We start from the raw sequence: 13,357 nt of genomic DNA on the forward strand, positions 1-13,357 counted from the left end.
CAGAAGTGTTTGATGAGCCACAGCCAAGACAAAGAAGGCAGCTTTAGATCCCTGAGGTGCTGCAGGAAACTTTCTGCATGCTGAGGAATACATCCCTATGCCAGCTATCCTCAGGTTTTCAGGATTTTTTTACTTGATTCCAAAGGGAAAAAGGAGGTTTTGCAATATTACACTTCAAACTTTAGTATTGCAGAAGGCAAATTTTGTTCAGGGACACAACTATAAGCTGGCAAGTGTCCTCACTCTTGCCTGTTCAAAGACTGCCATGTCCTTGCTGGTGCTGAGCATATATATAAAAAATACCTCTGGCACAGGAATCAAAACAAAGGACAGACAGCTTTAAGTACAAGACCTTGGGTTATACAACTCACAACAATTAATTGCTTCCCTATGAAACAATTCTTGCCAGATTTTGCAATCAACAAACCAGTTTGCTTTCTGCCATCACGAACAGTTAAGATGTGTCACTTTATTTGTATTTTCTGCCTGAAGAGTGACTTTGCAGGTCCTGCATATGAATCCCCCTGCTGTGAAGAAGACACCACATCATTTCATAAGAATATCTTTGCTATATCATTAGTTTTAATTCCAACCTGTACTTCAATATGCACATAACTATTTTCAAATACAATGAAAACTTGAATTCAACAGCATCAGATCTTTCAGTAAATCCTTCACAACTTCAGAAAAATCTCTATAAACATTGTGTCAAGTAGATACAGAATTTACAGAGAACGGTTTTCTATACAAAAGTGCATTTTAGCAATACAATTAGCAGAGAACCTGGGGAAAAAACCCTCAATTTAAGCAATACCATATACTCTATAATCTATACCCTCATCTCTCCCCCCCACAAAAGGAAAGAAAAAAAAAAATCAACCCTCCCACCTTCCCCTTGCTTTGGTTATTAACTATATTCAAGGCTTCCATATTACAATTTTTTTTTTTTACACCGGAGAATTTATTTGTAATTTGGAAATGTTTTAAAGTTAGCCAGATGGGAGAGAATACAAATATGATTCATCAGATTTAACAGTCAAAATAGACAAACTTTGAATATTACATAGATTTGCTCTTGATAGATTAATAAACTAATCTTTGCAATCCTTAAATGGACAACTGTTGACTTTTCTGTGCCCAAGAATTGCAAGATCAGTAAGCTTAAGAAAATTAAACCAATAAATCTAACAACATTTGCCATGAAAATCAGGCTTATATGAATGAACTTTAAAAGCTCCCAAAACAGTCCGGTTTATTAATATTTATAGACCAATGCATCAACTGATTTCAAAGTTGAAAGTGTGTTAGGAGAAAAGAAATGGCTTCAGGCCATTCAGCATAGATGAACAGTAAATATTGCCATTTTTATCTTTCTGTATTGTATATGCACTCTGATGTAAATGCATGTAAGTTCAAGCAGGTTGGTTGGTTTGTTTTCTCCCCAGAGAATGATCTTCACAGGTTTCAAACCACAATATGAGAACTAAAACTTGAGCCCAGGAAAGTCTTGCAAAGACTTTTCCTGCTCTTCTGAGTAAGCACCCCATACTGAGCACATTGTAACCATCTTTTTATCAGCTTCCCAAATAAAAAAAATAAGTATTTTAACAAAAGATGACATTAGATACACAGAAATCAGCCAAGTTTGTCAGGCAGCTTTCTTCCTCATATTTAAAATCATATTAGAAAATAATGTTCTCTCTTGTTTACAGTCCTATTGCAATCAGACTTCAGTGCTCCTTCTAAGCCTTTTCAGAGAAAAAGTTACCATGGAAGCAAACTCTTATCATTACAGAATGTAAATTTATACCCACATTGCAGTGGGTACAAAGTTCCTACAGACACAGTTTCAGTACCACGAAGCCATGGAACTATGAGTTTTTGCCTGTGTGTCTCTGTGTTGCTTTTAAGCTTGACATTTTTTCTCTATTAACAAAAAGCAGGGGTTTGATTTATTCTTTTAGAAAAAAACTCAATAAGGATGCATTATTTTAGCAGTCTGTTACTCTTCATCAGAACCCAGTAGTTACACCTGTAGCCACAAATGCCAAAAGTTGTATCAGCAAGATCATATTTCACTGACGTTCCAACTGTTTGACTACTACAATGGGTATTTCACAGAAATTAAGAGATTTAAACTGAAAAAGTTTTTTTAGGATCATAAACCCTAAATCTAACACTGCCAAGCCCACCACTAAACCTTGTCTAAGCGCCACATTTACATGTAATTTAAAACCACCAAGGACGGGGTCTTCCTGAGTAAGCATTGAGCATGCTGCAGGGAAAAACATGAATTTGACAAAAAACCTCCCCCCACCACAAAATGACTGTATCACTGGAACTACAGAGGATGAGAAAGCAAAAGGAAAAAAAAAACCCAAATGTGTATAAGTGTATGAGAACTCCTGAGTCCCTTCAGGCCTGATTCTCTGAGATCAGGGAAGACAACCTCGTATCTCTGAGTACTTGGCAAAGAACACTTAAGGTAAGCAAGATGTTATCCTGCATTCTTACCAGAACAGTCAGTTTTGTATTCTTTGCATTCTTATGAGAATCCTGGATCTATGAGATCACAGAGCTATAAATTATTAGCATGGATTCACTGGAAATCCACTCTCTTCTATCTTTTAGCTGTCACACACATGACTGAAGTACCTGCTGGAGACAACACAGCACAATCAGCTATTCTGGCACCCAGGACCTTTTTGTCCAACAGATGAGCAACTGGACCCACCTAATCACTTAGAATAATTTATACTTACATGCTCACACTATGATGGAAATACTATCTTCCCTCACTTCAGATCTCTGGAAGCTAGTGGACAGGTGACCAGAATGAACTGTACCTCATCAGAATGATGGGGTCTTCTCTCAACAAAACCCTGAGGCATCTTAAACTCTGAATAACTGCTGAAACAGAATAAAGTGACACACTTTCATGCTCCACCACACTGAGATATTGCACCTTCCTTACAACTCACTTCAGAGTCAATTCTCTACAGTACAAAGTGTGCATTTTTCTTCAGAAAAAAAATTCAATCACATTTCAAAGTCAATGCAGAACATAAAGTTGTACTGAACTGTGACAGTGTACACATGGTGAAGCATTTCACAATGAATTCATCTATTACCATGGAAGAGTTTAACAACCACACCCTGAAATTGCCAAATTGATAGCAATTGAATTTTATCTTCCATACAAGATATTTAAAAGAAGCTCCAGATTTAAGTAAATGTAAATTCTCAGTAAAGTGTATGCTGTTAAGAAGTTTTCAGTATTGATTGTACAGGAGGGAGGCATCAACCAGCAAGAGCACAGTACAAGCAAACACTGACAGGTCACAGACACTTGTGGTTAGGGGAGAGATAACTGGCCATATGGGATAGCTAACTTGAGCTCAAAATGACATTACCTGGCTTTTAGCCAGTCAATGGCCAAGCCTGGGACCTGTTGTACAGCAGCACTAAGTTCAAACATATTAGTTTGACTATGGACCTCATTTATTTCTTATCAAAAACTTTCAGAGGCCATTGTTCAGATAATTTACTCGTCAGTTTATTTTGAGGCTAAAAGGAATTCCACTTCTGAAAGAAAAATATTTCAGCTCTCAGGGCTATTAAGTCTTTGCAGGACATGGAACATTAATGTCAGTAGTCCTAAAGCTGACCATGCATTCTGCAGGATTGGACTATAACCTGCAATTACAGACACCTGTGGCCACATTAAACTGTCAAACTCCTTAATTCAGGAACAAAATTACAGTCATGAAGTATCAACATAATAAAAAATTATTTCCTAAACTCAGAACTCAAAAATACTTTTATACACTTTTAAATTTTATATTAAAATTTAGAACCATCATTTTTAATCTCAGCCATGGGGGGAAGGAGTTCTATAAAAGTAGTTCCAAGATAAAAAACTAAAATCAGCTTAAAGATTGTCAGAATTAAGAAAAAGGTTGAAACTAGTACTACTTCCCTACCTGAAAGCCACAATTTTACCTAATTTTCTTATCATGAGAAATTTCAAAAGCTGATAGACAACAAAAGGAGAATTCTGATACATGTCATGGTGTAACAACCCACACAGAAGACAACCTCAGCTAAACATACAATTTTAAAAGTACAGCTGCATTAATTAAGTTCTCCTGTCAACAATATGAAACAAATATATTTAGATATGCTTCTGGGGAAGAAAACCACTGAAGTTGTGTGCCACTTTTTGCGCTTCTGTTTCCAGTAGTGTTTTTAACTATTTTAAGTAGTGTCCTAGACAACTTAATTGTAGGTTAGTGTATTTTCAATGCATAAATGTGTTTTTATTGGAATCTTTTCACAGAAGTACTAGGGATGCAGTGGTGAACCATTAGTAACAATTTTAAGATACTGAGCAACAAAATAACCTTCTGAAGACTAAGTCTGCAATTATTTTGAGGGTTTTTTAAAATTTTTAGTTGGTTCCTAAGAACTACATTATTAGGCAGTATTTGTATTACAGATTCTCTGCATTAGATGTCCTGCTTCTTGTTTTCTGTGTAGTTTAATTTAAATCACAACTTTTAGAAAAGTATCAACAGTACTTTGATTTTGTACAAACCAAGAGCGAGGCTGAAGAAAGCCCCATAGAGCAAAAGATTTTTCCTCATGCTAAACAATCTTCCTAATAATGCGAAAGGAGGACAGAAAAAGTCAAGTGTAATACTAACTCAAAGATGGAAAAAAACTAAATAAGCTGAAACATATTAATGCATGCTTTGTGTCATCCAAAAGTACCCCTAGACTTACGTGCAAGTAAGTTAGCATGTTAGCCAAGTTCAAATTTCCTTAAAATCACATCTATTCAGCAGCTTTTCAGAAGACAGGTAAGTTTCTGAATTCTCTGTTGCAAAATTAGTCTCAAAAAGCTGAAGTTACTCAATACTTAGACCTTCTTAACAAAATTACACTTGAGAAAAGATCTGGTTTGTATTGTTAATACTAATGAAAATTTGGTCAAGAAATATATGTAAACAATAAGGATAATACATTTAAGGCTTAGAAAGAACACTGATAAATTCACCCCTGTCACATTAAAACATCCACATCTCCTTCATGGTCCTCCTCAGTCACTTTTAAAGACAGCACTTCCTCGTTAAGAAATAATCCACTCAGTCTTTCCTTACGAGCTTGTCTTTGCTCTTTCAGCTGTCTCTTCCGTAAGGCCTTTTGCTGGAGTTTCCGTTGCTTGGAACGTTTCTGTCAAAATACAGAAGAGACAAAATATAAGATTTTACTCTGTAAATTAGAAAAAAACACCTCCAAAGCTGGCAAATATAGATGAACCTCTAAAATAACACCTGCTCTGAAAAGTAACAAATACAAATTCTCAGAGGTGGTGTAAACCTTCATCCAAAATCATACCTAATATTAAAATAACAAGACCATTTACCACAACTGTATTCTGAGGCACAACATTAACCTGTGATGTTGCATAGTCAAGTCTTCAATTGAAGGAATCTTTATTGCTGGAGAAACGTTACAGTCTGACATTAATAAACCCAAGATGCTGAAGAGCAAGAAAGAACTGCTTCTCTCCTTCACACTTGAAATTTAAATTATGGGGACAGAAGGAGTGCCACAGTTCTACTTTAAATGAAACATGCTTCAGAGGGTCCCTTCTCACCAAGAAATCTCATGAGACATGCTCAAAAAAATAACAAAGATTCAAAAAGCCTGATGAAATTTCTAGTTGAGAAAAAACCCAAAAAACAATCACAGGTGTCTCTACTGTCCAGAAATTATGCCTTAATTAGGGTGATCATTCTTAAACAATTTTTTTCTTAAGTTAAATGCATAAGCCCTTATTCAAGCCCACTCACTTATCCTAAACAAAAGGAATTAGAATATCTACTACATACAAACACCAGGCTTTTGGTTGGAAATGATGGGGAGAGCACAAGTTTCAACTCCTTACAATCATTGGCTTAGACAGGTAACTCAGTTACTCTGCTCCTTCAGTACAAACATCCCAGGTAAGATGCCATGAGCAAGCTTCAGGAGTTTAGACAGCTTAATGAATACAGATACACAGAACTAGAAACTTTACTTTTGAGTCCCGGATTCTTTCTGCAGCACTTGTGGACAAATTGCTGTCGCTGTGCGCTCGGCTCATGTTGGCACTGGAGTTTGAGGCGGAGTTGGCAACGCTGGAGCCACTGCTGCTGGCTGAGCTGACCATGCTGGCACTGCTGCTGCTGGCACTGGCACCACTCACACCACTGGTGCTTGCACAGCTGTAGCTGCTCCTTTTCCAGCTCTCCCTTGCAGACCGCTGGCGAGGTCCATGTTCCTTGATATAGTTTCTCACCTTTAGAACAGAGGCAGCAAAATTACTATAGTTTGATAAATGCTGCACTGAGATACTCTTTTTCATGGAAACAAGACAGTCTGCCTATTAATAATGATGAAGTTATTGGGTCAGTTCAGTTAGGCTTTTAAAACATTTTCCTGTGGCTGCTAAACCCCAAGCCATCTGGAGTCACACAAATGTTAACATTTGTGACATTTCACTATGGAAGGAAGAAAAATATGTAGCAAGGACTGAGGGGTTCTTTTCTCTTCTGCTTGTCAGGTTTGTGACTATGTAACAATGTGTTATTATTTTAACAACAAACAGGAATATCAGTCAAATTCAACTGAATTAAGTTGTTTACTTAATGTATCAACCCCCTTTATTTTGCTACTCAAACAAGAGTGTGTAAATAAATAAGTACTTTTCTACTTTAAGATGACACTTACAAAATGTTTGAAATATGAAACAGACCAAGCCCATAAAAGCAGTGAATGTTTTCCATTTTTAACTTTATCAGGGCAACACGGAGGAGTTCAGCTGGTATGGACACTGCATCTCTTCCCAACAACACATCTCAGTAATTCAATGACTGAGAAGACAGTAGGATGTATCTACCCTATCAGCCAGGTATCCTTCTTGGTAATAATTTGCATCTTGAAACATCTTTAAAATGCATTATTCTTTATCTCCTTCTACATGAAATTGATGGTCTTCCCCAATGAATTCCAATCTTTTGAAGTTCTGAATGCTAATTTATATACAGTGAACAAAGGAAGACTCTCTGCCAGCTGATGAAGTGGAGTACAGTGCCATAAGCAGCACCAGGTCCACAACATAACTCATTACACGCTCACCAGCTCTGGCTTAACACATAGTGAGAATATACAACCAGTCTTATATCAAGGTTTAATACATACAAATATGCTTTTGAAGTCTAATTTCTGTCACTGACAGTACTGTGCTCTAGTGTCTCTCTCAACATCTAATGATTATGCATAAAAGTTGATCACAAGTCCATAAAATTTTGCAATATATAACCAGATGCTGAAACCCTGAACTTACCTGTTTCAGTTTTTCGTCTGTGAGACAGTTCAATTCAATAATGAATTCACTATCTGTAGGTGAGATCTGAGCAGTAGGATCAATAATTTTAATAATATCAAGTTGCTCTCGAAGGCCCATCTCTGTACTGACTTTGCGACTCAAATATTCAATATATTCAACCTAGGACCCAAAGAAAGGCAAGTCATTTTGAAGTATTACTGATTCTAAATGAGAAAGAGAAAAAAGAAAGAACTGACAGAATAAAACATGCTCAAATATCATGGTTCTAGCCTTGAGTATCCTTAAAAACTTAGGGTGAAAACTTGAGTAGGCATTAAACTGCCTTCTATAGATCCAAAGGACAAGGTTTAGTTTTAAGAATCAAATAGTACTGCACAGGTCTGCATTTACACCTACAGCACACAGGATGGCCTTTAAGTTGTGTCTTTTAATTGGAAGCTCTTCTGTACATTGCAGTTCTCACATAGGAAAAAAGTCACCTGTTCATCATTTGTCATTGCACTCCATGGAAGCTCATCAAGATTCCTATGCTTGTTTTTCTTTTTGGGAAGCAGACAGGGAGAGCTTGGAATACTCGGTATAACATCAGAAAGCACATCACTCCCACTTGCAATGTCGCTGCCAGGCAACTTGTAACATGCAAAAGGAAGAACAAAGCTTTAGAATAGAGTAGGCAGATAGTAAATTATTCTAACACTATTAACAATTCAAAACATACCATCAAATTAACAAAGCATTGATTATCTCCATACTTTAACAAACTCTTTCTAATTACTCATAAACCTGCAATACTCCCTTGAATCTTCCCGTAAACAACAAGTGCAGCAAATTCATTTCACACTATTCTGTACTCATCAATCCTCTTGAAAAATTTGTGTTTAAGAAAACACAGACTGAAGTCACATTTCAACTATTTCCCTTCTCCATCAGTGGAAAATGTCCATGACAATCCAGCCTAAATCTACACATCCCATTTTGGAGCATAAGTCTAGTTTAAGGAAGATAATTTTAAAGCAGGTCTGTAATTCCTACCAAACTCCACAATTACACAAGAAAATTCAATTAAAATCACTGCCATTTGCCTGGAAGCAACTGAGAACTTCAGCTAGCTTCATTTATACAACTGATATGTGATTTCTGAATGCACTTCCAGTTAAAGTGGGACAGCTGCATTGTGCTCAGATTCTGCCAGATAACACCATAAAGAGCTACAAAAAAGTCATTCCAAAATCCTACAAATCCAATCAAGTAAGTTCTTAAGAAAAACTTGTTTTAAATAACAAAGAACAATAAAAAAGCTGGTTACCAATCAAACATACTGTCAGCTTGCTAAGGCATAGGAAATGGCTTCTTTTCAAAACAATTGCCAAGTTTATCAGGCAATTGAAATTTTCACAACTCAATAAAGCTTTGAATCTTTGGGATCCAACCTGAGCTGTTCCTACAGACTGCATTATACACACACACACTTAATTTCAGTGATATGACATACATTGTTGAGACCAGCAGCTGGACTAAACCAGTCAGAAATTCAAAGCTGATCTCAGTACACGTCTCAAGTTCACCTGCATCTTCTGGAACAGGATTTGAGCTTTCTTGAAATCAGTTTTCAGTTCATGTATTATCCTTACAAGACTCTATATGCAATAGTCTAATGCTCTGACTAAGCTTTATGACAAAATTTTCAAGTATTCCCCAAAAAATTCTGAAGGCCTATGTCACCTATTTCAAAGTTACGTATGCATTCATAGCTGATTTAAGTCTTTAATATAAAAAGTCAATTTAGGTCTATAATACATTAAAAATGCATATCACATTTGAAAAACTGCTGAACAGGGAAGACTATCACAAACTAGAAATACCCAATGAGGACTGCATCCAGCACAGGCTTGGGAAAAAGATGTGATTTACTTTCCCATTCTGGTGAGACAAAATGAGCTCTGTACTCTTACTGGCATAGAAAAAATTAGGATAGAAATAAGCTATGGCAAGAGTTCATACACTTTACCTAGAAAGTATCAATAGGGCCAGATATCTATAACCAGATTTCATTAGCAGGGCAGATCCTCAGTACAAAGGGTCCAAGCTCATGGCTACATGAAACACAGACTGGTCTCTAAAACCAAGTGACCATCATACATAAGTGACCTTCTTTGGAGAGCTGACCTTCAGTCTCAACTCCTGATTAAGGAGGTTGGAATAAAATGAAACAAAACATTTTTTATATTGTTCAAGATTCAGATATGTGCTCCTATGTTTAATAGTTACAAAGAAACAAGTGCTCAGGTCACTTGGTTCGTTCAGAAGAGGAGACTGAGGGGAGACTTCATAGCTGTCTACAGCTTCCTCAAGAGGGGAAGAGGAGTGGGAGGCAGCAGTCTCTCCTCTCTGGTGATCAGTGACAGGACACAAGGGAACAGCAGGATGCCAGGTCGAGGCAAGTTAAAGTCAGGTATCAGGAAAAGGTTCTTCTCCCAGAGGCTGGCCAGGAAGTGGAACAGGCTCCTCAGGGCAGTGGTCACAGCACCAAGCCTGACAGAGTTCAAGGAGTGTTTGGGCAACACTCTCAGTCACAGGGTGTAATTCCTGGGCTTGTCCTGTACAGGGGCAGGAGCTGGACTTCAGTGATCCTTCTGGGTCCCTTCCAACTCAGGATATTCTATTCTATGACTTTTCAACTACAGCCAAATCCAGCATGCAATAGTCTATTTTACATTTCCAGCAGAACTAGTTTACCTGCCACTCAAACTCGCTGTCTGACCAATCCCAGTATGTGCTGATAGAAGAGGAGACATCACTGCAGACACTGCCCTCGGGGAACAGATCAAAAGAGGTGAACTCCTGGTCATCCAGCAGAGAGTAGCAATCATCCTGATCCCCCACGGACACGGAGGAGAACAGCTCCTCGCTGCACTCCGAGCTGGCCACGCTCGTCCCACAGGATGTCAAGTTCCACCTGCAAAACAGGACAACACAATTAGAGAGCAGCAAACCTTGGCATCATGTGTCCTAAGAATTCCTTTAAGCTTTGTAAAACTATTGCCACTTTGCTAGTCAGTGATATCATACACTGATTTTATTGAAATAAGTTGTATATTATGTAAATTGAAGAATTCTATTTTTAAGTATTTTTAAAAGTACATCAACAACACCAAAGGGAACACAGTGTTACAAATATAAAGGTAAAATCCATATATAATTAGTATAATTACACCTTTATGTTCATATATTGTCAATTTCTACCCCAGAACTATGACTCCTGTAGTACTGAAATTGACCCCTTTTTGCTTCTGGTTGGGTTTTTAAAACACACTGATCTAAAAATAAAATTTTTCATGTATTGAGATATTTAAACTTCCATATAAACTGGAATAAACAGAACTAAATAATTAATCAATTTGACTTTAGGACAAATAGAAGTCAAAAAGAAATTCCAGGTTGATAGTCTCCCACAAAATTAAAGCTTAATAAGGAAACACATTATGGATCTATTATTCACAACTCTGAATGTCAAAACCATTGGACATGCTATTGGAATGAGACAGTGCAGCATGGGAAGTGACCTGTGTGAAAATGATACCATGCCATAACTAAACACTTTTTGGCCTCATTACCAAGCTAGCTGAAGTTGTTGCTAAAGGAAAGCTATTGAGAACTCAGTTTTCACAGAACAGATTTTTTACTCTAATGAGAGTAAGCCAGAATGTAACAAACTCATGAAATCAGTCTCCATATCTGGAACTTATTTTACATATTGGAGAAAAGTAGGTCGAGACAAATATGAGTCAGCACAGCACTGCAATATGGCCAAAACAATTTGAAAAAGGCATCTAAAATGCACCACACAAACCCACACAATCAACTCCTGCTCCATCAGCCTGTCCACTTCAGCCTGGCTAACCAGAAAACACCCTGCTATCCAGCTGAGCAATCCTATCACCAGACAGGCTGGTCCTCAATCTCATTAAGCTGCATACCAGGCTGGCTAAATGTTTGTGATGGATTCACTCCACATCTACTGGGCCAGATGTGAATTTATCCAATGTTCAAGACATTTCCAAAACTTTCCTTGCAGCAGATTCAGGAGTTCTTGCCCTGCCTCCCTTTCTGCATCCCCTATAGATGCCAATGCCTTGCTGGTACAGACTCTTGTGGGCAAGGCAGCCCATTGGTAGAGAGCAGAACAAGACTCTGGTGACACAGCACGTTACTCAACAGGAATACAATTTCAGAATCCATGAAATAATAATGAAATGAGAGACAGAGTGGACAAAGGATGAGGTACAGGGGCTCTAGCACCAACAAACTACACAGACACTGCAGGTACAGCAGTCAGCCTCGCCTTCACATGGCTGGGGAGCTGCTGTGCTCCCCGGGGTGAACTGGATTAACAACAAAAGGGAACTACATTAAAATTACTCCCAACCTCAAAAAACAGAAAGCCTTATGTGAACACCACGGATTGAGCTGCACATCTGCAATGGCTTAATCAGTGCAAGACAGGGCACGTCCTTTTCCAGAGAAGTCAAACAACCCCTTGAGATGCCTGGTTACAAACCTGGGCTTGTAAAAGGAGCAAACCTGAGCAATACACTTGGGAAGGCAACACAGAGAAATGTACAAAATTAATTAAATGCAAATTTGGTGACTGTCACACATTTATTTACAGATATTCTAAGAATATATCTTGCTGCTCATGTCTCGTGACTTAAGAACTATATTATGAGAGTGTATCATGTTTGATCAAGACTTTTCATGCTGAATCATTTAAGAATGTATAATTAAAAGTTTGCCCTTGTGAATGACACTTCCAAAGTGCAATTTCCATGACTTAATCCAAATTCACTCTTGATGTGCCACAGAAATACTAATAACCCATAAAAGAATCTTGCAAGACTGGAACAGGACTCCAACAGGAATGTTGGAGACATGTATGTTGGAGACTGAAATCTCATAGAGTATTCTCAAAGAAAGCTATTGCTATATTCAAGCTTAATACTATGTATTAGCAGAATCAGGTCCTAAGGAAAGGAGGACTGTGATTTTGATTTTATGAACACAACTGGAATTTCTTTGCAGAGCTGTATTAGCATTTCTACAAATTGCAGGCAGAATAATCTGCCCTTAATTAGCAGCATGGGGTGGAAATGTTTCTGCAGAGTCAGTAGAGTCACCAAGCCGCCTAACTCATTCTGAATCTCTAAAGGTCTGCCTGGTGACCACGCAAGGCCTGCCTTTAAGTCTTATAAACACACCACTCTGTAGCTGCCTACAGCCCTCAAAAATTCAAAATCTCAAAAATTAAGAAACTCGGACTGAGGCTGAAAGCATCCTGACCCTAGTGGAAGGTCTCCCTGCCCAGGGCAGGGGATTTGGAACTAGATGACCTTTAGGGACCCTTCCAACGGAAACCATTCTGTGATTCTATTAAAAAAACACATCTTAAAAAACCGAGCCAGCTGACACCGTCAGCGGTAAGGCGATGAGCCGCAGGCAGGCTCGGCCGAAGGGAGGGAAGGCAGCGGGGCGGACACGCGGCAGCTGCAGCCCGGCCGTGCCCCTCCGGAGCCGGGAAGGATGCGCGGCCCTGCCAGGGCGGCCCGACCCCCGCCCCGGCCCCAGCATCACCCGCCCGCCGCCCCCAGCCGCCGAGCGCACCTGTTGGAGTGGAAGCGGTGCAGAGGGTCGGTGCGGTGGCAGGAGGAGAGCTGGCAGCCGAAATCGCTGACGTCCAGGCAGCCCTCCTCGCTCAGGCTCAAGCTGCCGCCCCGCGGCGGGTGCTGGTGCGAGAGCAGCGGGCACGGCTCCTCGGGGGCCAGGAACTTCTCGTACGGCTCCTCGGTCATGGCGGCGGGCGCGGGGGCGGCGGGAGCGCCTCAGGCGGCGGCGGGAGCGCCGCGGGCACACGGCGTCGGCGGCGCCGCCATCAGCGGCCGGTGCCGGGACGCGCCGCGCTGTCGC

General features: G+C 39.4%; 1 protein-coding gene across 7 annotated transcripts; it reads right to left on the reverse strand.

The window, feature by feature from the left end:
• Positions 1-560: 560 nt before the first annotated feature.
• Positions 561-13,357, reverse strand: FAM199X (family with sequence similarity 199, X-linked). Of its 7 annotated transcripts, none has more exons than XR_010365805.1 (8): positions 13,055-13,357; positions 10,133-10,352; positions 7,876-8,025; positions 7,394-7,555; positions 6,086-6,346; positions 5,163-5,235; positions 2,763-2,910; positions 561-2,655 (listed from the first exon to the last, which is right to left on the reverse strand). XR_010365805.1 is itself a non-coding variant. In XM_064426735.1 (7 exons), the coding sequence occupies exons 1-7, from the start codon at positions 13,240-13,242 to the stop codon at positions 2,816-2,818; spliced, it is 1,146 nt and encodes a 381-aa protein (XP_064282805.1). In that variant the 5' UTR covers positions 13,243-13,357; the 3' UTR covers positions 561-2,815. The 7 variants fall into 7 exon arrangements, 5 of the variants coding, with proteins under 5 accessions (XP_064282805.1, XP_064282804.1, XP_064282803.1 ...); XR_010365804.1 differs by having other exon boundaries at positions 561-2,658; XM_064426735.1 differs by having other exon boundaries at positions 561-2,907.

The sequence above is a fragment of the Passer domesticus genome, chromosome 7 (assembly GCF_036417665.1).
Source record: "Passer domesticus isolate bPasDom1 chromosome 7, bPasDom1.hap1, whole genome shotgun sequence".
NCBI classification, from domain to species: Eukaryota; Metazoa; Chordata; class Aves; order Passeriformes; family Passeridae; genus Passer; species Passer domesticus.